We start from the raw sequence: 27,713 nt of genomic DNA on the forward strand, positions 1-27,713 counted from the left end.
GCAACACCTGTACCTGATTCATATTAGTAGACAAAAAAAGACAAACCAGCCCTGGCTGGTGTAACTCAGTGGATTGAGCACAAGCTTGGGAACCAAACTACCACGGTTCGATTCCCAGTCAGGGCACATGCCTGGGTTGCAGGCCAGTTCCCAGCAGGGGACGCATAAGAGGCAACCATACATTGATATTTCTCTCCCTGTCTCCTTCCCTTCCCCTCTAAAGATAAATAAATAAAATCTTTAAAAAAAAGACAAACCATATATTAATGGCTCCTGACATAAGTATATAACACCACCTATTAAATTTTTTTGCCACATAAATATAATCCACATCTAATCAAGCCTTCAAGGTATAATACCAGTTAGCAGAAAATAAAGAGGCAGAGGAACATGATACGTATTTAATGAAATTATAGGGATACTCAGCAAATCCCAGAATGTGAGAAATTATATGGGACAAACAATCCAACATTTTGAACAAATAAATTTTAAGGAAAAATATGAAAGTAAAAACAATATACTAAGATTTAAGAAACTTATCAACCAAATGCAATGTATGAACCTTGTATGGATCCTGACTCAAAATAAAATGAAGTAAAATAAAATACTATAAATATATTTAATACAAGCAAGGGAATTTTAACACTGACTGAATGTTTTAGGTTATTAAAGAAAGATATAATAATGGTATTATGGACTTTTTAAATAAATAAGTGATACATATTAAAGTATTATAGAAATTATACAATGTCTATAAATTATTCAAAACTAATAGGGTGGCAATGAGAAGAGAGTAGATGGAACAAACTGTCCATGAAGCAGTGACTGTTGAAGTACATGGGAAGCCCATTATACTACTCTCTATAAAATTTTCCATTATAAGTATTTAAAAATCAGCAATAGCTATTTTAAAGTCTAAAAGAGACTTGCAAAATATTTTATAATGCTCTGATAAAAACATATTCATGTCAGTAGTAACTTCACAAAATTTAAACATTTTAAAACACAAACCTTTGTAATATTTTATTTTCCAGGCTTTCTGGTTTTCTATATGTTTTTTCCACTCATCAAATTCAGGAATACTGTAGAAGGAAAGTTCCTGCTTGTTTTTGCTTGCCTTAAATTAAGAAAAAAAATTAGTTTTTCTGCTACCCTTTAATAAAACAGTATAAAAATATATTAATGTAAATAGTACCTTTACAATTGGAGTAATGAACTCTTCAAGAAAACCGTGCTTCAAAAGTGATGGCCAGTTGTGGTGTATAAAATTAATAAGTAGGCCTTTTATGTGTGATCCATCTTGATCCTAAATAAATGTTATTAAAGAGAGCTATAATAATTTTATGAAGTATAATTACTTATATAACCAAATTTTTAAAAGTATGAATGCAGCAACGAGGCAAAATTCCATTCAAATTTTACAACTGCATTTTACAAAACAGTAGATATTATTCTTTAGATGATCACCATAAAGAATTTTTCTTAAAATCCTAACATAGAATATAGCTAATGATGGATTGAATCTTCCTATGATTCGATAATATATTATCATCATATCTGTTTTATAGTTTACCCAGATTTCACGAAAAGAATGACTTAAGGATATAAATACATAAATTATGGTTATAATGCAATTTCTCTGGGCAATGAAAGACAAAATCCATGGAGAACAGGCATTCACAAGTCTTCTGTTGATATAAAAACCACCACATTTTTGCTTAACACTATATGGCATGTTTTTCAGTTGAAAATTTTCTTCACAAAATTTCTCTACAAATTTTCTCTTTAATTAGAGTACACAAGTTGAACACATATGAAATGTTTCCTTTTTAATTTTCTAGTTATTTCCTAGTTACTGCCAGTTTATTATTCAAGTCCTCCTAGTATTTTGTGCATCCCAAATTATGCCATGATACAAATGTAGTAACCATGATCATATTTATTAATCTCCCTTACTTATAAATTTCATCATTTCCTTCCTACTTATAGGTAGGCTTCAGCCCCATAGTACTACAGTATGTTATCCTCTTGTCGTATTTATTATATTTTAAAACATTTTTAAAATAACTAACCAATAAAATGGTCACCCGATAAATTAGACAATGTAAAATGTACTTCACACAAACAGTGCCATTAAACAATGTTTTCTTCCCCACTGATGTATAATCACTTTCACTTGTACATCTTGGAGCAAGTCTCATAAAACAAATATCAAAAGAACAATCTGAAAAAAGATGAGTTAAATACGAGGCCACTTTTAAACCAACCTGATCAGTCATAATCATAATCTTTCCATAGCGTAAAGTTTTCAGAGATTCTGCATCATCATAACTTTTCTTGTACTGTAGGCCAACTATTTTAATAATATTGTTTATTTCTGCATTTTCCATGATCTGTATGTAAAGGAAAAATTAAAAGTACTTTAAAATGTTGAAATCTACAAAAAGTGAGTCATAATTCACATTTAAAAATTCAACAATTTTAGTAAAGTACAAAAATGTCATATACATATGTGGGAATATATATATATATATATATATATATATATATATATATATACACATAAAAATACATACTTGTTTATGAGAAGCTTCTCGTACATTAAGAATTTTTCCCCTGAGTGGAAAGACTCCATATCTGTCTCGTCCAATCACACCTAATCCAGACACTGCCAGTGATTTGGCAGAGTCTCCCTCTGTTAGTATCAGTGTACACTCCAGGGAATGTTTGCCACCTGAGAGAAATTTAGAAAAATGTATATTCCACATTCCTCAATTTTACCAATGAGAAACACAGAAAACTTAACAATCACAATGATGATAGTCAAAGACTGTAAGAATTATTACATTGTGCTCAGTATAGTTTAAATATTATGTATTTTATTGTACTCCTTTTCCTTGAAAATTAGTAATATGTGGTATAAGTAGCAATTTTAATCAAGTGAAATTATACTTTGAAAATAAAATCCTGTAGCCTAACTGTATGTAGAAAATGAGAATTTTCTGTAAGTAGATAAATAAAAACTTAAACCTTTTTTCAAAATCTGAATCTTACCAGCATCATTTGCATCATCCAGTTTGGGAATACCTTTGATTTTACTATATTTTACTGATGAACACTTCTTGTTCAGCTGTGTCTGAGCCTTAAATTTCACCCAGTTCAGGATACTTTCTACAATGCCACAGTTAGAAGCCTAAAAATCAAAGAATAATGATATACAAATAAGCCAGAAGTTCATACACTCAGCTGAAATTAATGTAATACTTGTAATCTGTGCAGTTATAGGGCAAAACAATAATAATGATAATAGTGACACAACAGTAAATTTTATCCTAACTACACAGTAAAACTAACTCAGTTAACTACACTGAAATATAAACACATGAAAAAAGGGTGGCTTTATTACATATGAAAAATTCTATTATAATAAATGCCATAAAATACACATAGTTTTTCTTACAAGTGCATTTTGCTCAAATTAATACAGTAAAAGTTGATTCACCCTTGAATTCACCAGCTGGTAAATTCTAGATACTGACATTTCTGATATCAGTCAATACAAAAATGTGAATTCTGAATTAGCTATGATAAATAAAAACTACTAACATGAAGGGAACATTAGGGTAAACTCAAAAACTTATGAATAGTCCTTATCCTTTAAAAAGTTTGGTAATCAGTAATTCAACATTTTAAATTATGTGTCATTCCCAGTTAATCAACATGTGCCAACATGTTTACCCCAAAACAAAAAAAGTGAAACCCACCAAGTTACAGTTATTTACTTTTCATCATCCTGGGTAATTAGATTTTAGATGTATGGAATAGTTATCTGGAATGTTTGAGATATAAAAAGAGGTGAAGTACATTGCCAAATTCAGACTTAATCTGCCAAAAGTGAAAAAGTATAAAATCTAAAATCAAATCAGTTCATGAGAATTTTTATGAAGGCAGAAATTTGGGAAATCATCAAGGTGAGGTCATTTGTATTATGAATTGGTGATGATCCAGAAGGACTATTTCTATAGGCCTTAAGCTACAATTTAAAAACATTTGTGCCCTGGCCAGGTGGCTCAATTGGTTGGAGCATTGTCCCATACACCAAAAGCTCTCGGGTTTGATTTCTGGTCAGGGCACATACCTAGGTTGTGGGTTTGATTACCAGTAAAGGTGCATACAGGAGGCAACTGATCAATGTTTCTCATTCACATCGATATTTCTCTTTCTTGCTCTCTCTCCCTTTCCTCGCTCTCTAAAATCAGGGTGCGGATTAAAAAGATTGAATTAAAAATTGTTTTTGTTTGTGAGAACCTACCTTTGAAATTCTGATAACAGAATTTGATAAATATGTTATCACTATTGCAATTATTCCTCCACCAAACTATAAATTTTCAAAGTGGAGGGGCTGTCATTTATTCATCTTTATATTCTCAGTGCAAACATATTTAGAGGAACTTTATATATGTTTATTTAATGTGTTTGTTGATGGTACTGATGAATAAGGGAACAGAGGCAAATATTGTTTATTATATACAATAGATTATAAGAAGCTATTAGCAGTAGCAAGGCTTGGCTATAAATCTAAGATTTATTATCTGTATTCTCACCTCATTTCAGAAAAAGTTAAGGAAGCCTAAATAAACATGTGCAAAGTAAAATAAAATGTTAAAATATGTAGAATATGAGAATTTTGTTGTGCATAGATTACTACATTAAAAAAAACTATATAATGGTAAGAATCAGTAATCACGTTGAAATGAATGGAAAGGTTGAAATCAGAAGTCCCAAAAGGACTTGAACATCTGTTGTTGGGTGGGCAGATATCTGGCTTTATAATTACCAATGAAAAGCTAAAATACAACTAGTTACATGATTACCTATTTTAATTCTTGGAAAAATAATCAATTGTTTTACAAAACAAAATTTATCCTTTATTTAACCTTTGAAGTTTGTAGAATTAAGTGTATTGGTTTTTACTATAAATATGCCTATAGTCTCTGTTAATATAAGAAACTAATCACATATGAATTATAAATAAAACTACTAAGCTCACAATAAAAACACACTGAAAAATAATAGTAATTTTACTCACTGCTTTGAAAAATTTTTCTGATAGCTGGCATTTGGACCCAAAACTTTTGGGCTGTAGAGTCATGTTTTCCTTAGTCTGAGAATCAAAAGTTGGGTTTTCGATAAGGCAATTAATAAAAACCCATATATGGTTTTTTACCTGTTAAAAACATACCAAAAAAAAGTCAATATCAAAACCAACATTGCCTAATACTTCAACAGTATACATAAAGTATCACTTACTTGAAACGGTTTCACTGATACACCAGCTTTGTTCTTTTTCTTGACTACTTCAATCAGTTTACCAACAACTTGATCTACTACATAATCCACATGACGTCCTCCCTAAATTAAAAAAAAAAATCTTCTGGAGTTCGGGTAGCAAACTACTTACTTACATATTCATTTTTCTAGAATGAATTTTTAATATTTACAACTTTGTGAAATCAGTATTATTAAAACCATTTTCTAGAGTTATAGTACTAGTGTCAAAATAGCAGAGTTGGGATTTAAAAATAAGGTCTCTTTGGCCATAAAGCAAATTAGCCAATTTCCTACAAAGTAAAACAATTGGAAAAAAAACCATGGAAGTGAGAATGAATATTGACATAGTGGTGGTAATGACACTCACAATGTTTAAACTTAGAGACTGCAGCAGCCATTGTCAGTTGTCCATCCAATATCCATTCTCCCCTTATTGACAACTCCAAATTTCTTTGTTTTTAACTGGCAACATGCCCAATTACAGAGATTCACTAATCTGGCCTCCTGTGTAGCTAAGAAGTACCCACATGAACCAGTTTTAGCCAAAGATGTTAGTAGAGGTCTACTGGATGGGGCTTCCAAAAAAAACTATTGTGTCCCTGACATAAAGGGAGAGATTTAGTTGGCATATGCATTTGCCCAAACCAATTTTTTCTCCCTGGAACTTAGAAATGAGGCATACAGATACAGCAGGTAACTAAAAGGCATGAGAATGACACCCAGATGCTAAAGACGGAAGAAAAGAAAGCCAGAGCATAGGTCCCTAACGATGCTGTGGAGTCACAGTACTAAACTAAGACTGCTGCCCTCCAAGTCCCTAGACAGAAGAGGAAAAATAAAATCTTTACATGTTTATGTCACTGAACGTTACTTTCTATTACATATAATAAAATGCAATTATAATGATTTCTGTTGAATAAAGTGATACTAGATTATAAAAAAATTGAACATTAAAAATAAAAGTGTTAAAACTTGAAAAAGAGTGACAAAATGATAAATCACCGCTTTAGATTATTCTAGGAATATCTAAATGAGACAAATTCTTTTAAATGAGATAAATTTCATTTGATTTTTAAATCCAAAAAGAGGAGGACCCCACAATCTGAACCCCAAACGTACTCATCTCCTATTAGTCTTTCTTCTATATTCTAAACTCAGAACACAGAATAGGATATTTATTCTAAATTTCATAAAATATGAATATATTCAACTATAAACAGTAATAGTATAAATTTACTTCTTAATGGATGTTAAATTATAAGACAGCTATTTCACAGACAATAGCTTTCATTTTCATAAATTAATTTTGATTTCACCAAAACAGATTAGGTTTTGTTTTTGTTATTATTGTTTGTCTTATTGTTTTTAATGAACCACTGTTCTGTCACTGACTTAGAAGTAGAATTAGCATACTCACTTTTGTTGTTGCAATACTATTTACAAAGCTGATTTGCTGGAATCCTTTTTCACTCAATGTAAGACAAACATCCCATCTTTCATTTGCAAGTTCATGAATAACTTTCAGGGCCACTCCAGTTTCATCCAATTTGTCTTTCACATAAAGATCTACATAACTGCGAAATCCATTTACCTATTCATTTAAAAAAACAAAAACAATAAACAACCTTATGTTGTGAAGTATTATTTAACCCATTTTCCAGAGGTGAATGCCATCAGGTACTCTCATACTTTCATTTCCCCTCATTCACAACAGCTTATTCCACAGATTCAAACCTTCATGACTTTCTCCTATTCTACTCCTCGATCCATACCCTTTAAAAAGCAATTCATTTCATGGTACTAGATAAATAAAGGTTATGAATGGAAAGTTGGATGGGTAGATTATAAAATCTTTCAAAAGTCTAAGTTTTTTATGTAACAAAATAGATTTCCACTTTGAGTTCAAACACAGAGAGGGTGGGAGGGCAGGGAAGGTCCTACCCTTACAAGAAAAGAGCTGGTCAGAAAAACTGATATTTTCTGAACCTTCAAAAATTGAGATCACAGGATATCTGGCCATCCTGAGTTTGAAGAGAGTCAGGAGTCTATAGGAGACACAGAAGCATTTGCTTAACTGGGGCAGAAGCTGCCTCATGTAATATAAGGCAATAGGATCATTAAACCAGAAACTCTGACAAATTGCTATAGGACAAGCATGTATTATTATGAGTATGTGAAGAAGCCCCTGAGGACTTTTTATTCAGTAACCCCAGCAGTTCTCACAGGAAAGATAGAATCTAAAAAAGTTCTCCCAATGGTCTGACCAAGGGAGGGGAACAGCACCCACTGGGAATTCCACCCGGATCCATCTCCCTTACCAAAAAGAACAACAACAACAACAGCCAAACACTCACTTTGATGGGAAATGGATACTACTGGAGTGTCAGCAAGATATCGCTATAGCTGTAATAAATTCATTCTGTTCAGCCTTACCCCAGCCCACCTCAAATCATTTAAGTTAATAAAAAGGATTTATTCTGCAGGGCAGGGAGCCTCAAAAATAATGAGTAAGAATTCTGGGGAATAACCTGCTGCAACGAGGAAAAAGAATAAAGGGCAAAGGGAACATCTCTACCTCTAGAGAAGAAACAGAAATACTTGTAAAGGCCAGACCCTTGAGACACAGGCCCAGTGTGCACTCCAAGTCTGAGACTTTATCAGACACAAGAGTTTCCCCACAACCAACCACCATGCTAACTGGCCTCCAATAATAACAGTGAGTTTAAGCTGGAAGAACTGCAAGAGATACACCCTTTTTTAAGAGCAGCTCAAAAGGAAGGCCCAAACAAAAGAAACAATAACAAAGAAGAATTTAAACTCTCTGGTGACCATGGCAACAACAAACCTCAACACCACTAACTACAGCAACAACAAACTGCAAACACAGCCCATTCCCTGTATAAACATAAATCCTCATACTAAAGGCTATTTAATCCATACCTACTAACCTATACAACACAGCTGTTTTTCTACAAAAACTTACAATGCATGCCGCAAGGCAAGAAAAAAGCAGTCTAAAAAATAATGCAATCGTCAGAATCAAACTCAAGTATGTCACAAGTATTTTAGCTATCAGGGCATTTAAAATAACTATGATTCATATGTTAAAGGCTCTAATGGAGAAGTCAGGCAACATGCAACTTCAGGAGAGAGATGGATGCTTAAAAAAATTTAATGGAAAAGCCAGGAACCAAAAACAGAAGATATAAAGAATGTCTTCAGTAGGCTTATCATAAACTTGACAACGATAAAGGAAAAATTATTAAAATAAAAAATAGGGCATAAAAACAGTAATTAAAATACTACTTCAACAACAACAGAGGACTTCCGCCAAGATGGAGGTATAGGTGGATGTGCCGTGCCTTCTCACACAACCAAGTTTAGGGACAACTAAATATTAGCAACAGAAATCACAGCCAGAACACGGAAAATTGAACTTTTCGGAAGTCCGTTAACAACAAATTCTTCAGCCTGACCGGTAAGGGGCGAAACCAGTGGCTGCTGGAGCGGGATTGCACAGGAGGACTCGGTCAGACGGGCTCAGGCGCGGAATCCAGGTGCGGGGTTGGACCTAGTGAGCGAGCAAGTGACCAGGCGAGCGACAGCGGAGGAGACAGCGGGGAAGGGGTGCTGTGTGCTGACTGTGGTCGCCTATCTGTGCACCAGCACCAGCGGACAGGCGAGGGAGTGGGTGGTTGGACCAGGGCCCAGCATCCCCGCGGCAAGCGGCAGTAGAGGGCGCCGCCATTTCCCCGCTCTGACCACGCCCCCACATACAGCGTCACAACCCAGCGACCTGGGAGTCCAAGGCGCCGCTTCTCACACTTAAAGGGCCAGAACAGACCAAAAATGTCGCAAATTCTCACAGTCCCTGAGCCCATGGACCTAAGCGATGAAGAAATAGCAAAACTCTCAGACGCACAGTTTAAAACACTGGTCATCAGGATCCTCACAGAACTGGTTGATTATAGCCACAAATTAGAGAAACATATGAAGGCGAAACTAATTGAAATGAATGGAATGGCACAGGAAACCAATAGCAATGAAAAGGAAACTGGGACTCAAATCAATGGAGTGGACCAGAAGAAAGCAAATAATGGCCAAACAGAAAAGAATGAAGAAGCAAGAATTCAAAGAAATGAGGAGAGTCTTAGGAACCTCCAGGACATCTTTAAACGCTCCAATATCCGAATTATAGGGGTACCAGAAAGGGGAAAGGCACAGCCACCAGCGGAAAACTTATTTGCACAAATAATAAAGGAAAATTTCCCCAATCTAGCAAAGGAAATAGACATCCAGGAAATCCAGGAAGCTCAGAGAGTACCAACGAAGTTGGACCCAAGAAGGAACACACCAAGGCACATCATCATTACATTAGCCAAAATTAAAATGAAGGAGAGAATCCTAGAAGCAGCAAGAGCTAAGGGGACAGTCACCTACAAAGGAGTCCTCATCAGACTGTCAGCAGATTTCTCAAAAGAGACCTTACAGGCAAGAAGGGGCTGGAAAGAGGTATTCCAAGTCATGAAATCCAAAGACCTACAACCAAGACTGCTCTATCCAGCAAAACTTTCATTTAGAATGGAAGGACAGATAAAGTGCTTCTCAGATAAGATCAAATTCAAGGAGTTCATCATCACCAAGCCCTTATTATATGAAATGTTAAAGGGACATATCTAAGAAAAAGAAGTTAAAGAAACATGAACAGTGAAAGGACAACAAACTCACAGTTATTAACAACCACACCTAAAACGAAAGCAAACTAAAAGGACAGCTAGATCAAGAGTGGAAACATAGAAATGAAGATCTCAAGGAGGGTTAGCAACAGGGTAGTGGGAGGAGGAGATGGGGGGAGAAGGTACAGAAAATAAGTAGCATAGACAGTAGATAGAAAATAGATGGGGGGGACAAGAATAGCATGGGAAATATAGAATCTAAAGGACTTGAGACACATGGTCATAAACTAAAGGGGGGTAATGGTGGGGATGGGGGGGTAGGGTGGCGGGGAATGAAGGGGGGGAATAGAACAACTGTAACAGCATAATCAATTAAAAAAATAAAAAAAAAGAAAAAAGAAAAAACAACAACAACAACAACAAAATAGGGTAACAGAATTTAACCTGAAACACAAAAAGAAAGAATGAATAAAGCAGAGCAAAACATTCAAGAGCTTGGGACAATACAAATCATGTAATATGTGCATAAATTAACTACCTGAAGAAAAAGAACAGTACAAAAGAAATACTGAAAGATAACAGCCTAAATTTTTCAAAATCAGTGACAGACAATAAACACCAAAAGGATTAAATGCAAACACACACACACAAAAAATCCATATACACACCTAAGCATATTATATTCAAAGAAAACAAAGACAGAAAACCTTTAAGGCAGCCGGGGAAAAGGAAACACCTTACCAACAGAGGAAGAAGGATATGAACTACAGCAGACTTCTTAACAGAAACCATGCAAGCAAGCAAACAAAAGTGACATCTTTAGTGTTAAAAGAAAAAAAAAATCTGTTAACCCATAATTCTGTATCCTGTAAAATTTCTAGTCTTAGAAAATGAAGAAAAACAAAGATTCTCTCAGACAAACATAAACTGACTGAATTTACTGACAGCAAAATGTTAAAAGAAGATCTCCAGGCAGATGGAATATAGTTAAAATCAGAAACTTAAGTCTACATCAAGAGACTAAAAGCACTGGAAATGGAGTAAATGAAGATATTATGTTTTTCTCTAAAAGGTAACAATGCTAAAATATTAACAACAATGTCACACTGTGAAAAAATTTTTGCCACCATTTTTTCAAATGTTTATTCTGCCTCATTCTTTCTTCTTCTTCTGGTGTTTATAGTGTATGTAAAAGTGAAATGTATGACGGTAATGACATAAGAAAAGGGAGGAAGATCCTAAAGATAGACTGTTATAAAGTCCTTTCACTACATATGAAGTGATCAAATTATTTGAAGGTAGACTCAAAGTGTTTACAAATGAAATTGTAAACCCTAGGACAAGTGCTTAAAAAGTTTTAAAAAGAGGTTGTAACTAAACAGAAGTGATAAAATGGAATCATTAAAAAATGATCAGTTAAACCCAGAGAAGGCAGAATAAAAACAAAGAATAAATACAATAAATAGAAAACAAGTAGCAAGATGTTTTAATCCAAATTCATCAATAATCACTTTAAACTGAGTCACCTAAACATATCAGTTAAAGAGATTATGTTAGATTTTAAAAGATCTAACTGTAAGCCATTCTACAAATTAACAAGGCAGTAACTATTTTAGAAGACACTTACAGGCAATTTCTTCCCATTAAACATGACCTTGACCCCTTTGCATGAACCAGCCAAATCATAAGCTCTTCTGGTCATGAGGGCCACAATGTCCTTATCAAGTTTTTCCATCTTAAATTTGGACAGATCTGGTTGGAATGTTATACATGTGTAATCTTCACCATCAAAATGTTTAATTTTGGCTTCAGAAGTCTTCATCATATTATTCATCCATGTCTTTAAAAGAGAAAATATTCAAAATTTCTATAATGCTTCTAATTTTTGTAACAAAAACTCAGATCATGAAACACATTTACGACTATACACATTTTTCAGCTTCACAACAAACAAATCTTTGAATCTGATGTTAAAGATAAAAAAGTTAAATACTACTATTATAGCAATCTCATATTGAAAATAAGCAAGAGAAACTACACAACTTTATACACTGTAAATAAAATATCTTAAGTTCTTCAATATGATTATATAGAATTTTACAAAAATAAATTGGTATGATGCTTTTCTGATGCTTTCTGATTATTTTAGCTTATGTAAAATTTTGAACTATTTTTAAAGGCCTACAAGAGTAAAAGAAAAATTTTAAATACGAATTTCACCATGGCTGATGTGGCTCAGTGGATTGAGCATAGCCTAAGAACTGAAATGTCATTGGTTCAATTCCCAGTCAGGGCACATGCCTGGGTTACAGGCCAAATCCCTAGTTGGGGGCATATGAGAGGCAACTTACTGATGTATCTCCCTCCTTCTCTTTCTCCCTCCCTTCCCCTCTCTCTAAAAATAAATAACTCTTTTTTTAAAAGTATGAATTTCATAAATCAATGAGGAATTTTTCAAACATCCAAAGTAGATACATTTCAATTATCTTTGAGGTTCAGGGCACTTTCACTGAAGCATAACTAGGTTAAAAGAAAAGTCTCTTAAATAAAGCATTTAGTTTTAAAGAAATAGGAGAAAGGCTTATTATATAAAATCTCCCAGTTGTTCTAGAGATTTTTTAAAAATATATAATGACATGCTTAACACTTAAAAATACATGTATATGTGCATGTGTGTGTATCACTGCAATTCACCTAAGGTTCTATTATCTTAGCAAAGCAACAAAACATGATTTTTTTTAAAAAGCAGTTAGACACATTTCTATCATACCTGTTTAAAACTATGTTTGTATTCCTTGCAAGCAGTTTCTACTGTAAACTTTGTACTGAAAATATTACAAAGTTTTGCACCATAACCATTACGACCACCTGAAAGAACAATTAAATACGAAAGGTTTAATGAAAATGATTTAAAGAAAACAGTATAAAAATAACTTAATACCAAAAGACATGGGGTTTATGGAATAATAAACATATATACAGGAATTGCATCTCTTACTTTTATCAGTAGTTCCAAACTCAATCTGTCAGCCAGATTAGAGTTCTAGAAGTTCTAACATAAATCAATGTACTATCAGAGTTAAGATTTTAAAGCATCTGTAGGACTACTATCAAGACTACACTTATATGATAGCTTTCCATAGATATTAATTATGAAAGGATTTTTCTCACAACAAAACTTCACGGGTTTCTTCTTCTATAATATTTTACGTAGGAATAATAAAAGTTTTTATGTTGAGAACAATTATTTTTAACAAAAATTTTAATCAGCCATTTAGATATTCTTTACCTGTTACTTTTTTCTCATCATCATCATAGTTACTGGATGTTAAAAGCTGTCCAAAAATTAATGCAGGAACATAAACTTTCTCAACTTTATGTTCTACTACTGGAATGCCTTTCCCATTATTCCAAATGCTTATAATGTTAGATTCACTGCAAATAAACAAGCAGAGTTTAGAGCTTAAATAGTTTGAAGACATTCATTTTCATAAAAAGTAAACCAGAATCAACCTGATTAAGCAAAATACCTGTCATTATTAATTGGAATACAGTTATTCATCTTTCCAGAAAATACTTCACTGAGGACACACATTTTGATCCCTAAACTTATAACTTAAATTAGGATCACTAAGATATCTGCAAGTAATAGTGCAGTATTTGTCAGAAAAAGGAACTCTTCTTAGCCTTCCAGAAAATAGTAAAAGTAGTGAAGATTTGACAGTAAGAAGTCAGCTAGAGATTCCATTTTCTTTCCTATACATTAGCCATGATCTTCCTGCTTCGTTCTACTAGTACACCATCTGTGAATCACAAGCTCTGAAGAGATGGTGGCCACTGTCATTTTGATTTCCTACCTAACTGCTGCAGCAATACAGATGGAAAAAGGACAGATAGCCTGAGCTGCATTCCATCTTTAGGTTAAATGTTAGAGAGTTATTTGTATTGTGGCACTCATTGTTACAAAGTAATTTTAATGGTTTTATAATATGTAGATATTACCAGTTTTAGGTCTTTTTTAGGTTTTTTTTTTTTTTTACCATAAAACTATACATTTTAGCCCTGAATGGTATGGCGCAGAGGATCCTACAGCTAACAGAAACTTGATGTAGGTAGTAGTCTTAAAGGAAAATTTTGCCTACCCTCTTGTTTTGAGTATATACAATGATATCATTACCCATTTAAGATCCAAATTTGCAAAGAAACACAGCTTCATAACCAACACTGAAATTGGCTTAAAAAGCTACCATTTACTCTGATTCAGAATCTCTTACACACTGTTTCATGCAAACATACACACCTTAATCCCTTAATAGTTATTAGAAGTAGTTACTACAACTTAAAAATATTGTTCTAAAAGCCAAAATGAAAATCAAAGATTCAAGAGGAAATTAAATAAAACAAAGTTATTTAAAAACTGATTTTTAATATATTACCTTCTTTCCCCAAATCAGCAACCAACTTTTTTCTTTCCTTCACTTTCCCATATAGGTTCAACTAACCTAATCTTGTAAACTCAAATTTTGATATCATTTTTATTCATAACTCCTGGTCATTCTCTAGAGTCATCAGTCTTCAAGACTTATTAGTTTGTCTTTTAGATTCATTTCATATCAGTATCATTTTTCTTCATTCCAAATGTTAGTATATGAATCTAGATAGACTAATTACTGCCTTAAATATTAATTACTGCAACAGTCTTCTTGCTAGCCACTCCCCTTAAGTATATTCTGCATAATGATGATGGACTTACTATAGCTTTCACAACACTATTTTGCTTCAAAATACATAAGTAATTCCACTTTTTCTATAAAATCAAGTTTAAAAGTCCATGTTCAAGGCCCATTATCCATATCCCCACTTATATTCAACTACAAGTATTCTGCAACATGCACTATGCTTCCATCAGGTCAGTTTTATTATGTGACCATGTTCACTCCCAATTCTTCCATTTCTTTATTTATTGGTCTCTACCCTGACTATAATGTCTTTTTTCCTTTCTTCTTCTAGGCAAATTTTGCCCTAACTTCAAGTCAGTTTATGACTTCGGTTCTTCATTAAGCCTTTTACCCAGCCTTTAACAATACTTTCCAACTCTCCTTATATTGAGATTGGCAAAAAATCTAAATTAGTCACTGGAGAACTCAGTACATAATTAGGTTATCTCACTTGTGGATAAACACCCTATATAGAATTCACAGCTAAATATTTAAGTATCTAACAGTTTCAAATTGTTGGTGATACTTTCACTGTCTGTCCTTATCTCCAAAGGTAAAAATGGCGGGCCTTAGAAATAAGGGCTGTATGTTGCACTACTGTTTTAGACTTCTAAATAGTTCCTATGTTGAGATTAAAACCTATAATTTATTAAGTACCTATTTTATTCAAAAAACTTCATGAGGCTTAAAACTCATAGAGAAGAATTCAAAGGAAATAAAGAAAAGCAATGAATGAAAAATTATAAATCTTAAACATCTCAGAATGACACCAAAGTCAATATACTCATGGAAAAACATTAAAAATTTTTCCATTCTATTAGCATATATGGTACTATGATTAAGGTAAGTCTCTATCACAATTTCAAAAAAATAAAGCTTGATACCTCCTACATTTAGTATGTCTATATGAGTATGAAATTGGAACATTCTATCAAAGTCATCCCCCTATTACAAAATTTCAATCTATACTACTTTCCAGATCTGGTATTTATTTCTGTAATCTCTAAACAATAATTCAGAATTCCGTAACTGTATTCTTTGCTCCATCAATAATCTTCACAAATATATTAGGAAAAATACTGCATTTAAATGAGCTACAAGTTAAGTTTCAAAATAACTAATGCTAAAAAAAAACAATATAACTAATGCTAAAAAGCAACCTGAAAAACAATCTAAATATCCTAAAAACCCAATATTCATCAAACAGAAAGAGGTTAAATTACAAAATATCAACATAATAGTCATGTAAAAATAACTATATCTATAAGTTAATAAGAAAGGCTGTCAATAATATATCAAATAAAATAGAAAGATATAAAATAGTATATATATTGTAATCCCATTTAAGAAATGTAAATGTTAGTATAAGTGTAGTTTTTTTGAAAGCTACAGTTTAAAGAGTTTTAACTCTAAATAAACAAGAATACTTAAACTAGGGGAAGAGTTGGAAATCTGGTTAATGTGCTTTCCAAATTTGCTTGTTTTTAATCAAATAGATTCTGGCAAATAAATAGTTCCAACACTAACCATTATGTTATATTATTTAATAAGTTTTTTAAGTTTTCCTGTAAAAAGTTGCTTCAAATTCTCCAACTTTCTAAAAAAGCTATCCAAATTCTGCATGACATCCAGTGCTAATTTATTTCTACAGCTTTATTTAAATTATATACTCACCTCAGAGTACTGTGGAAAAAGAGTAAGAGCTAAGCTCTGCTGTATATTCTCTACACTTAACTATCAAAATTCAACCTCTCCTTTACACAAAAAGTTCATGTACATGCATGCACAAAGAAAAATAAAAATCTTTTATACAAAAATGTTAGAATGAAACTGGAAGGATATCAAAACTGTACAGCAGAGAAAACTGGGTCAATGGAATAAATAGCATAACAGTACTCATTCCCATTTCAAAACTGTTTTAAAATGACTTCTTAAATTAGAAATCAAACGAGGAAAACTTACATCTAAAATTCATTTTAATAAAAATAAGATTTAGTGAAATAGGCCAGGTGTTGAAAGACAAATACCATATGATCTCACCTTTAACAGGAAGCTAAACAACAAAACAAACAAGCAAGCAGAAAAAAAAAAAGACACTGAAATAGAGAACAAGGGGACAGCAACCAGAGGGGAGAGGGAAGGGAAGTAAAGGGGAAAAAGGGGGAGGGATTTGGAGGAACAAATAGGAAGGACACAGGGAGGAGAACTAAGGGGGGTGGAAATGGGAGGGAGGTGGGGAGCAAGGGGCAGGGGAGGCTGGGATGGGAGAAATAGACAAAAAAACTGTACTTGAAAAACAACTAAATAAAATTAAAATAATAAAATAAAATAAAATAATACAACCAGAAAACAAATGCTGAAAAATACATTAAAAGAAACCAAAAAATAAAATAAAAAAATAAAAATAAAAATAAGATTTATTCTGTAATATATGTAGTAAAGGAAAAAATAAGGAATGCCTTTATAAGATGAAATTCACAAAAATGATTAAAATTCAGAAATAAAATATAAGTATCATCAACATCTCCCAAAATGTTTATCTAACCATCAATTAAAAATATGTGTATATATATACTTCAATTAAAAACAGAAGAAAGAATCAGTAGGTTCTAATCAATAATTTGTAAACAAAAAAAAGTAAAGTAGAAAAGAAGTGGTAAAAATTGTACTACTTTCATTTTTCCTCCTTGGGAGTAGTTGACTATGAATTATTTTATATTGAAATAGAAGAACTTTTTAGCAGAAGTAGTTAAAATGGCATAGAGATGAACAAGAAAAAATGGTATCTAATTATCATTAAGAATCAAGTAAATTTAGTTATAATTCCATATCACTCTTATGCCCACATAAAAATGTTTGTTGATTGAAAAGGGAGTTAGCAAGAGAGTAATACACAGAATTATTCTTTGTCCAGAACTTGTAATAAATCAAGGTAAAGCATGCCACCAAGAACCATTATTTAGTCCAGAGGTGTCCAACCTGCAGCCGATGGGCCATATGTGCCACAGGATGGCTGTGAATGTGGCTCAACACAAAATCACAAATTTACTTAAAACATTATGAGATTCTTTTGTGATTACATATCACCATGTATTTAATGTGTGGCCTAGGACAACTCTTCTTCCAGTGTGCTGCAGAGACACCAAACAGACAACCCTGGCACAGCTGTTTGATAGCTTGTTTATTCATCACTTTGTTATAATACAGTTCTTTGTAAGCTTTTTAAAGTCTGTGTTATTCAAGTAGCCAAAACAATTAAGATAAAAGAACCAAATAATTGCAGCCATGTTCATCAAGAATTTATATAAGGAAAGCCCTTTCTTCTTTATTTTTAAATCAGAATCTTTCAAATCTGAATTTAAGAAAGATTAAACCTACAAAATATTTAACATCTATTACTCCTTACTAGGTCTCCTAAAACATAATCAATAATATAGTTTTTAACTGAAAATTTCTTAAATATGAAAAAAGTAATCTTGACAGTGAAAATTTTCTTAAAACTATCTTATATTTCTGCTTATGTTGTAACTTATCCAATACACCTTGCCAAATAGATTCTCAAAAATGTATTCATTATAAAGGATTTAAATTTTTTTAAATAAATAAAAAGAAAAATCAAGAACTTTAACAGCATAGTTATGTGGTAAGACTTTCACAAAGAGTTAATTTCATGATATAACCAAATATAAACTATCTTTTTATTATATCATCAATATTAACCATGCCATCTAAAATCAGATTATTGACAGAAGGCTATGTCTGAATTATTAAATTTCCATACTACGGAAAAATCTTAAAATCATGCTAAATTACTAATAAAATTATAAAGGATAAAAATAAGTATTTTACAAAAGGCATGCTAATGGAAGCAGAACAAATGTAACAATTATATTTTTAACCTAAAACTTCGTTATTTTCACTCCCCCTCAGTCCTCAAAAAAAATCACCATAGTGAGATCTAATTAGCTGAACACGTAGTGTATATATATTTTATAATACAAGCAGTTCCTAATTTATAAATGATGTTATAAATAATGACAAAGTTCAAATACAGACCTTGAAAGGTAAATTCAACCTATAAAATAACTGGAATAAAACTGGCCACTGCCCATAACCTTGATTCCCAAAGCAATATTAAAAAAGAAAAGATAGAATAATTATTTCAGTAGCTGAAACAGCATCCATAGCCTCAAAGACAAAGAAAAGTGGTCTCCAAGAACTCACATAAGAAAATATTTGGGAGAAAAAGATCATGAATGAGAAAAGAAACTCTAAGAGTATAATGTTCTGGCTAAAAAAAGCAAAAATAACAAGGTCTTAAGCAAACAGGAAACAAAAAAGCACTAAATGTATACATTATTCACTTGAGAAGTATTCATAAATTGGGCACTATGAATAAAACTTAGTATAAAAAATTAAACTTGGAAGATACTTACGGATCAATAGAAACTTTAATACAGGTCATGTTCTTATCCCTCTGTTTATTATCAGCTGCATTAACTATAAAATTGAATATATCAATGAGTTCAGTAATCAAATATAAAGTTATATAAAGAAATACAAGGACCCAAGTGCATGTGTACCACAACTTAATATAAACAGTTACATATGGTAATAGTTAATAAAAATAATTACTGGTAACTTCTAATACAAAATCTTATTTTCCAAATAATATTCTTAAATTTTGTATCATACCAAATAACTTTCATGTCTTCTACACAAGAAAGGAGACAATTTTGTGATATATGTAAAAACAAACTAAGTAAGAGCAAACATCTGCAGTTTACAACTCCCTACTCCAAATCCAAATGCGAAAAACTGGATCTAATCACATATATTATTTTAAATCATATTTGTATTTTTCAATTACACGAATTATAATATTAGTTTCAGGTGTACAACCCAGTAATTAGACATTACATAACTTACTAACAGATCATCCCAATAAATCTCATACCCATATGACACCATACATAGTTATTAGAATAGTACTGACCATATTCCCTATGCTGTACTTTATATCCCCAAGACTATTTTATAACAACTAATTTGTATTCAATACTTTTTAATCCTTTCACCTTTTTCACACTCCCTAAACCTCTCCTATCTGGCAACCACCAAAATGTTCTCTGTATCTATGAGTGTGCCTCTGTTCTGCTTGTTCATTTTTTTAGATTCAATTGTTGATAGATATATATTTACTGTCATTTCATTGTTCATATTTCTTATCTTTTTTCCTTCTTAAAGATGACTCTTTAACATTTCATATAATACTGGTTTGGTGGTGATGAAGTACTTTAGCTTTTTCTTGTCTGAGAAGCTCTTCATCTGTCCTTCAATTCTAAATGATCGCTTTGCTCAGTAATCTTGGTGGTAGGTTCTTGCCTTCCATCACTTTGAATATTCCTTGCCAATCCCAATCCCTTTTGGCCTGTAAAGTTCTTGTTGACAAATCAAATCAGTTGGCAGTCTTATGGGAACTCCCTCATAGGTAACTAACTGCTTTTCTCTTGCTGCTTTTAAGATTCTCTCTTTGACTTTAACCTTTGACATTTTGATTATAATGTATCTTGATGTTAGCCTCTTTGGGTTCATTGTTTGGACTCTGAGCTTCCCAGACTTGTATGTCTATTTCCTTCACCAGGTTATAGTATTCTGTCATTATTTTTTCAAATAAGGTTTCAATTTCTTGCTGTCTCTCTTCTCCTTCCAGACCACCATGATGTGAATGTTGGTATGCTTGAAGTTGTCCCAGAGGCTCCTTGCACTGTCCTCATTTTGGGGGGATTATTTTTTTTCTTTTTGTTTTGTTTTTCCTGTTCTGATTGGAGGCGGGGGTGTTTGCTTATATTCCAAATCGCTGATCTGATTCTCAACTTCATCTATTCTATTGTTGATTCCCTGTAAATTACTCTTCATTTCAGTTAATGTAGCCTTCATTTCTGAGTGGTCTTTTTTTATGCTGTTGAGGTTCTAGCTAAGTGCACTGAACATCCTTATAACCAGTGTGTTGAACTCTACATGTAGTAGATTGCTTATCTCCATCTTTTTCTGGCATTTTGTCTGTTCTTTCATTTGGCACATGTTTCTTTGCCTCATTCTGGCAGCCTCTGTTTGTTCCTATGTATTAGGTAGAGCTGCTACATCTCCTACGCTCAGTAAAGTGGCCTAATATAGTAGGTGTTTTATAGGATCCAGTGGCACAGCCTCCCCCATCACCCAAGCTAAATACTTGAGGTACACCCCAGTGTGGGCTATGTATACCCTCCACTTGTAGTTAACCCTTGATTGTTGTTGGCATATCAATCATCAGGCTAATCAGCTGCAAGAACTGGCTGTGACCACTGATCACCATGGAGGATCAGCTGTGCAGGGCTTACTTTGTAGGGCTTACTACTCCACAAGGCTGGTGCTCACTGAGTCCACCACTGGAGTATGTCACTTGTAGAGGTGGTTCAACGTGGTCTGAAGCTGTTTACTGGGAGCACTGGCTGAGAGGCCTCCTGAGAGGTGCAGGTCAAGGTCGATCACTGTATGTGTTCTGCCCAGGGTCATCCAGCATGAGCTGCAAAACTATCTGTGGATGGCTGCTACTAGTGTTAGGCTTAGAGATGCCCAAGTGAGGCCAAGCTATGAACCAAAGCTGGCTGCTGATAGTGCCAGGGCTGGGATCACTAAGCAAGAGGTATAGGACCCACTGAGGCCAAATGATGCTTGTTTGAGAGATTTTAGGAAAATCTGAAGCAGGGGCCAAGACAGGCCATTTTAATAGAAAAAACACTAGAAACCACCTGGGTGGGTGCAAAAGTTCTGTGGGGTGGGATCTTATGGAATCACTAGGGCAGGGCAAGCAGTGTAAGCCAGGGTGATGGAATCTCAGATACGGAGGCTGCCTGCCAGCTCTGTCCAAGGAGAGTTCATCAAAGGAATAATCGCCCCTGCTAGCACTTATCTCAGAGAAAGCTGCCCCTCAGCTCTTGCCCTGGTGCCGGATAATTCATTTCCTCTCAGTACGTCCCTGGTGCCTTTTGAGCTACAGCCTCAGCATCAGAACTCAAGTAAGTCCAAGTAAGTCCATGCACAGACCCTTTAAGAGGAACTAACTGAGACTCCAGAAGTCTGTCTCACTCAGCCTTAATCCCCGCTGGTTTTTACAGCCACAAGTTATGGCAACTTCTCTTCCTGGCACTAAATCCCTGTGCTGGGGGGCCTGGTGTGAAGCTGGGACCCCTCACTCCTCAGGGGGGACCTCGGCAGCCAAGATATCCCTCTGTATTTTTATCTACCACAAGTGGGTATGGGACCAATCTATTCTGTGTCTCTGCCCCTCCTACCATTCTTGAAGTGGCTTCTTCTTTAATTCCCTAGTTGTAGGTCTTCTATACAGCCATATTTCAGATGGTTGTGAATGATGGTTGTTCTGTAGTTTTGATATCTTAATTATATTTTATCTTGGTGACAAATAACTACTTTCTCTTGATCTCCGTCAATAGTCTAGTAATTTTATGACCAGATTAAACTAAAACCAGTAAGTTATTTTTTGAATTACAAAGACAAAGTCTTTAGCATCCTTAGAAATCTCTAAATCCTATGCAGTATAACTGATAATACACTTTATATATTAACCACTGCTTCAGTGAATTCAAACCCAAGTTAGCTGTCAAACTTCAATCGTAGAATGAATATGATCCTATTAAACACCATAAAAAGCAAAACTGAGTAGAAGACAGTTGAGGGGCAATAGTGAAAGAAATAAAACATGAGTAATCGGTTTTGATATCCTCTCCTCCTACAAAGACCCACTGGAAGAAGCTCAAACCCACACAATTCTGCTGTCTAGGAAACCTCAAGTGGCACTGATGAGGAGACAGAGCACAGTTTCTAGAAAGTCCCTGGCGAAAAACATCTCCAAAGTGCAAGCATCCCCTAGGAGTCAATTAGGCTACGGACTTTATTGACATTTAATTAATGATGTGATTTGGAAAGCAAAGAGGTCATTCAGAACAAAGACTGGGTTTTTAAAAAGATTGTATGTATTTATTTTTAGAGAGGGAGGGGAACATCAATGTGCAGTTGCCTCTTGCACACCCTTTTCTGGGGACCTCACTCACAACTCAGACGTGTGCCCTGACTGGGAATCAAACCACTGACCCTTTGGTTCCCAGTCTGGCACTCAATCCACTGAACCACACCAGCCAGGGCGTAACAAAGATTGTTAAACTAGACTGCCCAACAAAAAATACTGTATTTGTTGGTAAAAACACAATTTTACATATTTCACCTTAAACTCACTGAATCTACAAGGCTCAGGCTCTCTGTAGTCTCTATTTTTTTTTTAAATCCTCATTTGAGGACATACTTATTGATTTTAGAGAGATATAAAGGAAGAAAGAAAGGGAGAGACACATCGGTGCCAGAGAGCAAGATAACTGGATTAACTCTTGTACGTACCCCAACCAGGGACCGAACCTACAACCTAGGCATGTGCCCTGACTACTAACTAAACCAACAACCTTTTGGTTTACAGGATAAAGCTCCCACCAACTGTGCCACAGTGGCTGGGGCGGTAATCTCCATTTTTAAGATGCCTCCCAGGTGACTGGGGTGCAAACCAATTCCCAGATTATTGCATAGACACGACTACAAAGCAACTTCAGGATTACTAATCGAATATATCACATTTGTTTTTCAAACAAACAGTTAAAACACAAAGATATGTTAAGCAGATAAGAAAATATTATATATAGTAAGTTACGCAAATGTTCTAAAGAACATTTATATTCAGCATAAAAAGGGATATGCCTTTAAAATTTATATTGTAAGTCTGGCTTTATATATAGGGACTTAATGATATCAGCAGAAATAGATGCATTAAATCTCAAGACAGTACTCACCCAAGATTTCATCAAAGATCTTGTATAAACCTGGCACAAAGGTAACCTCTCTGCAATTCATTCCTACATCTTCATCATACACCCACATTAGCTGCATTGAGAGAAATTTAAAAAAACTTAAGTAAAAAAGTGTTTAGCATCAATTTTATACAGTATAAACATAAATCTGACCTTTATGCTATAAATACTTAGACTTCCAAAGTAAAGAAAAACATATACTACTTCAGTTACAATATCACTGTATTCACAATCAATTTAAATAACCTCAAAACTGAAAAACTGTTTATTTTGTATCATCTGCATTTTATCCATAAATTTAGCTTTAATATAAGGCACCAAGAATTATAAGAAACAGTATTTAAGTAAAATAGAAAAAATGTAAATATATATACTTTACATTTTTACTACAAGCTATATATTTTTCTATTTTATAAGGAGCCCAGATTAAAATAATATGAACACAACATGACTTGGGAGTCAGAGACCCAGCTTTGAATCCCAGCTCTCCCTAGTTGACAGATCTGAGCAAGTTACTTCATATAAACTTGTTTCGTCATCTATAAAGTGAAGATAACAGTATCTACTTCCCAAAATTGTTAAAATCAAACAAGATAATATGTGTAGGCCAAATCCATAATAAGTATTACATAAGTCATTAGTATATATGTATAAATTCTAGAATTTAAAGTAAACCACAGCATGTATGAACTTCATTAAGCACTTTTCTAAAAGTTCATATAGTACCATTTTACTCTATACTTCTTACCTTTGATAGTTTTTATCTCCTAGCTTTTTTATCCCTAGCATGAAATGCAGGTATTTCTACCTCTCTTATATCCTCTATTTTATGACAGAGACATGAAATTATATACTTATAAAGCATATAATCACAAAAATTATATTAAAAAGTAGATATAAATATACATCTCCTAATTCCAATAAAATTTAAAAAGAACTACCTGTGTTAATGGCTCCACTGACCCAATGTATGTGTCAGGACGAAGGAGAATGTGTTCAAGTTGTGTCTTTTTCTGATATACTCTCTCCACAGACAACTTCTTTGAAGAATCATTTCTATTTGCAGTTTCCGACTCTTCTTTTTTTACAGCATTGTTCTGATCAAAAAGAGTCTAAAATTAACCAAAAAATCAAATTTAAATAACCTACCAAGGGGTAAACTAAAATGTATATGGATACATGTCATAGGTTTTCTTTTTAACAAAATTATCTTTCAGGTTCACTGACTTTCAAGTCCTAAGAGAACAATCTATTTACTGACAGCCTAGTTCTTTTTATAATATAGTGTGAAACTGCAGTTTCATACTATAATGCATAGTCACCAGAACAGCTGGAAAAGCCTTATCTATTCAATCTAGAAATAAGAGTATCTCCTATTGCTATAAGATAATCAAGTTAATTTTTATAGTCCTCAAACTACCCAAGGAATATTAGTTCTGATCAGTTACAGGTTCACAATGATTGAACCTGACTGGCTGCAAAGGTCCCAAAAACTTGCAAATTAAGTCCCCTGCCATTAACCTACCGAAGATTATAGTAAAGAGTGGGCAAAGTGGAGACTTCCGCCAAGATGGAGACATAGGTGGAGACACCGTGCCTTCTCACACAACCAAGTTTAGAGACAACTAAATATTAGCAACAGAAAACACAGCCAGAACACAGAAAACTGAACTTTTTGGAAGTCTGTTAACAACAAATTCTTCAGCCTGACCGGTAAGAGGGGCGAAACCAGCAGCTGGTGGAGCGGGTTAGCACAGGAAAACTCAGTCAGAGGAACTCAGGCGTGCGGAATCCAGGCGCGCGGAATCCAGGAGCAGGGTTGGACCTAGTGAGAGACCCAGTGAGCAACCGCTGGGAAACAGCGAGAGAGCAGGGCTGCGGGTTGACTGTGGTCGCCCAGTCGTGCGCGGATAGACAAGCGAGGGAGTGGGCGATAGGATGAGACCCAGTGAGTCCTCCCAGTGAGTGGAGGGCGCCATTTCCCCCCACTCTGACCCCGCCTCCACATAGAGCGTCATAACCCAGCGCTCTGAGTGGCCCAGCCAAGGTGAACCACCTAGGGCACTGCTCTTCACCCCAAGGCTCTAAACAGCAGAGGGAGCCGCCATTTCCCCGCTCTGACCACGCCCCCACAGAGTCACAAACCAGCAACCTGGGAGTCCAAGGCTCCGCACCTCATACTGAACAGGAACGAACATACCAAAAATGGCTCAAGAAGATATCAAAGCCCCAGAGCCTACAAATCTAAGCGATGAAGAAATAGCAAAACTCTCAGACGCACAGTTCAAAACACTGGTGATCAGGATCCTCACAGAACTGGTTGATTATAGCCACAAATTAGACAAACATATGAAGGCGAAACTAATTGAAATGAATGGAATTGCACACGAAACCAATAGTGATGAAAAGGAAACTGGGACTCAAATCAAGGGAGTGGACCAGAAGAAAGCAAATAATGGCCGAACAGAAAAGAGTCAAGAAGCAAGAATTCAAAAAATGAGGAGAGTCTCAGGAACCTCCAGGACATCTTTAAACACTCCAACATCCGAATTATAGGGGTACCAGAAGGGGGAAAGGCACAGCCACCAGTGGAAAACTTATTTGAACAAATAATAAAGGAGAATTTCCCCAATCTGGCAAAGGAAATAGACTTCCAGGAAATCCAGAAAGCTCAGAGAGTCCCAAAGAAGTTGGACCCAAGAAGGAACACACCAAGGCACATCATCATTACATTAGCCAAGATTAAAATGAAGGAGAGAATCCTAGAAGCAGCAAGAGCTAAGGGGACAGTCACCTACAAAGGAGTTCCCATCAGACTGTCAGCGGATTTCTCAAAAGAGATCTTACAGGCAAGAAGGGGCTGGAAAGAGGTATTCCAAGTCATGAAATCCAAAGACCTACAACCAAGACTGCTCTATCCAGCAAAACTTTCATTTAGAATGGAAGGACAGATAAAGTGCTTCTCAGATAAGATCAAATTCAAGAAGTTCATCATCACCAAGCCCTTATTATATGAAATGTTAAAGGGACTTACCTAAGAAAAAGAAGTTAAAAAAACATGAACAGTGAAAGGACAGCAAACTCACAGTTATTAACAACCACACCTAAAACAAAAGCAAACTAAAAGGACATCTAGATCAGGAGTGGAAACATAGAAATGAAGATCTCAAAGAGGGTTAGCAACAGGGGAGTGGGAGGAAGAGAAGGGGGAAGAAGGTACAGAAAATAAATAGCATAGACAGTAGATAGAAAATAGATGGGGGCAAGAATAGTATGGGAAATATAGAATCTAAAGAACTTGAGACACATGGTCATAAACTAAAGGGGGGGTAAGGTGGGGATGGGGGGTAGGGTGGAGGGGAATGAAGGGGGGGAATAGAACAACTGTAACGGCATAATCAATAAAAATAAATAAATTTTAAAAAAGAAAAAAAAAGAGTGGGCAAAAGTAACTTACATAGAATAATAACCTATGTAGTTAGTAAACACCGATATAATGGAGAATACTAGACATGGTTTATGAAATCTCAAATGTCACGCTTTTGCAGATCATGCTATAATTGCTATGTATCAGTGATATGTGCCTCCTTATTGAAGCACCCTATGATTTCAGTGTCTCTGCCAGTTCCAAGGAGGCAAAGACAGGTAATACTGATTCTAACCATTACAGCAGATAAGACAGCAGATGTCTTGCTACTGATTCTAACCATTACAGCAGATAAGGCAGGGGGAGGCAGGTATAAGGGGGACAAATGGAAATGCAAAAATACAGTAAGAATAAATTTAAAAAATAAAAATAAATAAAGTGGTTAAAAACTCAAATATAAGACACATTGAGAAAAATAAATGTGAAATTCCAATTCATTTCAATTTCGAATTCCCATGGTCTGGAAATTTCCCTGTCCTCTTAATAGCATCGGAAAACACCTCTCTCCTTTTGGAACTCCCTAATACTGACAAATAAGACATCCAACTAAAAGAAAGGTATTATGAGGCCAAAGTTTCTTAGAGTCAATAAATGAAGAAACTGAACTAACAAGCAAAATAGAGACAGATTCACAGATAGACAGCAAACT

The 27,713-nt window shown here is 34.4% G+C and overlaps 1 protein-coding gene across 2 annotated transcripts in view; it reads right to left on the reverse strand.

Moving 5' to 3' along the window:
- Positions 1-27,713, reverse strand: part of TOP2B (DNA topoisomerase II beta) — a 68,104-nt gene that overhangs the window by 27,853 nt on the left and 12,538 nt on the right. Inside the window, exons 2-15 of one of the 2 annotated variants that reach the window (XM_037144004.2) lie at positions 24,579-24,734; positions 23,620-23,710; positions 19,162-19,225; positions 13,297-13,442; positions 12,778-12,875; positions 11,635-11,847; positions 6,749-6,922; positions 5,311-5,412; positions 5,090-5,227; positions 3,055-3,193; positions 2,577-2,734; positions 2,268-2,393; positions 1,196-1,306; positions 1,012-1,117 (exon numbers count right to left, since the gene is read on the reverse strand). In XM_037144004.2, the coding sequence (XP_036999899.2) occupies positions 1,012-1,117; positions 1,196-1,306; positions 2,268-2,393; positions 2,577-2,734; positions 3,055-3,193; positions 5,090-5,227; positions 5,311-5,412; positions 6,749-6,922; positions 11,635-11,847; positions 12,778-12,875; positions 13,297-13,442; positions 19,162-19,225; positions 23,620-23,710; positions 24,579-24,734 (1,822 nt within the window). Of the gene's footprint in view, positions 1-1,011; positions 1,118-1,195; positions 1,307-2,267; positions 2,394-2,576; positions 2,735-3,054; positions 3,194-5,089; positions 5,228-5,310; positions 5,413-6,748; positions 6,923-11,634; positions 11,848-12,777; positions 12,876-13,296; positions 13,443-19,161; positions 19,226-23,619; positions 23,711-24,578; positions 24,750-27,713 lie in introns of both variants that reach the window. The other variant, XM_037144003.2, reaches the window with a different exon arrangement.

The sequence above is a fragment of the Artibeus jamaicensis genome, unplaced genomic scaffold (genome assembly GCF_021234435.1).
Source record: "Artibeus jamaicensis isolate MK-2021 breed Jamaican fruit bat unplaced genomic scaffold, CSHL_Jam_final contig_519, whole genome shotgun sequence".
Classification (NCBI taxonomy): domain Eukaryota; kingdom Metazoa; phylum Chordata; class Mammalia; order Chiroptera; family Phyllostomidae; genus Artibeus; species Artibeus jamaicensis.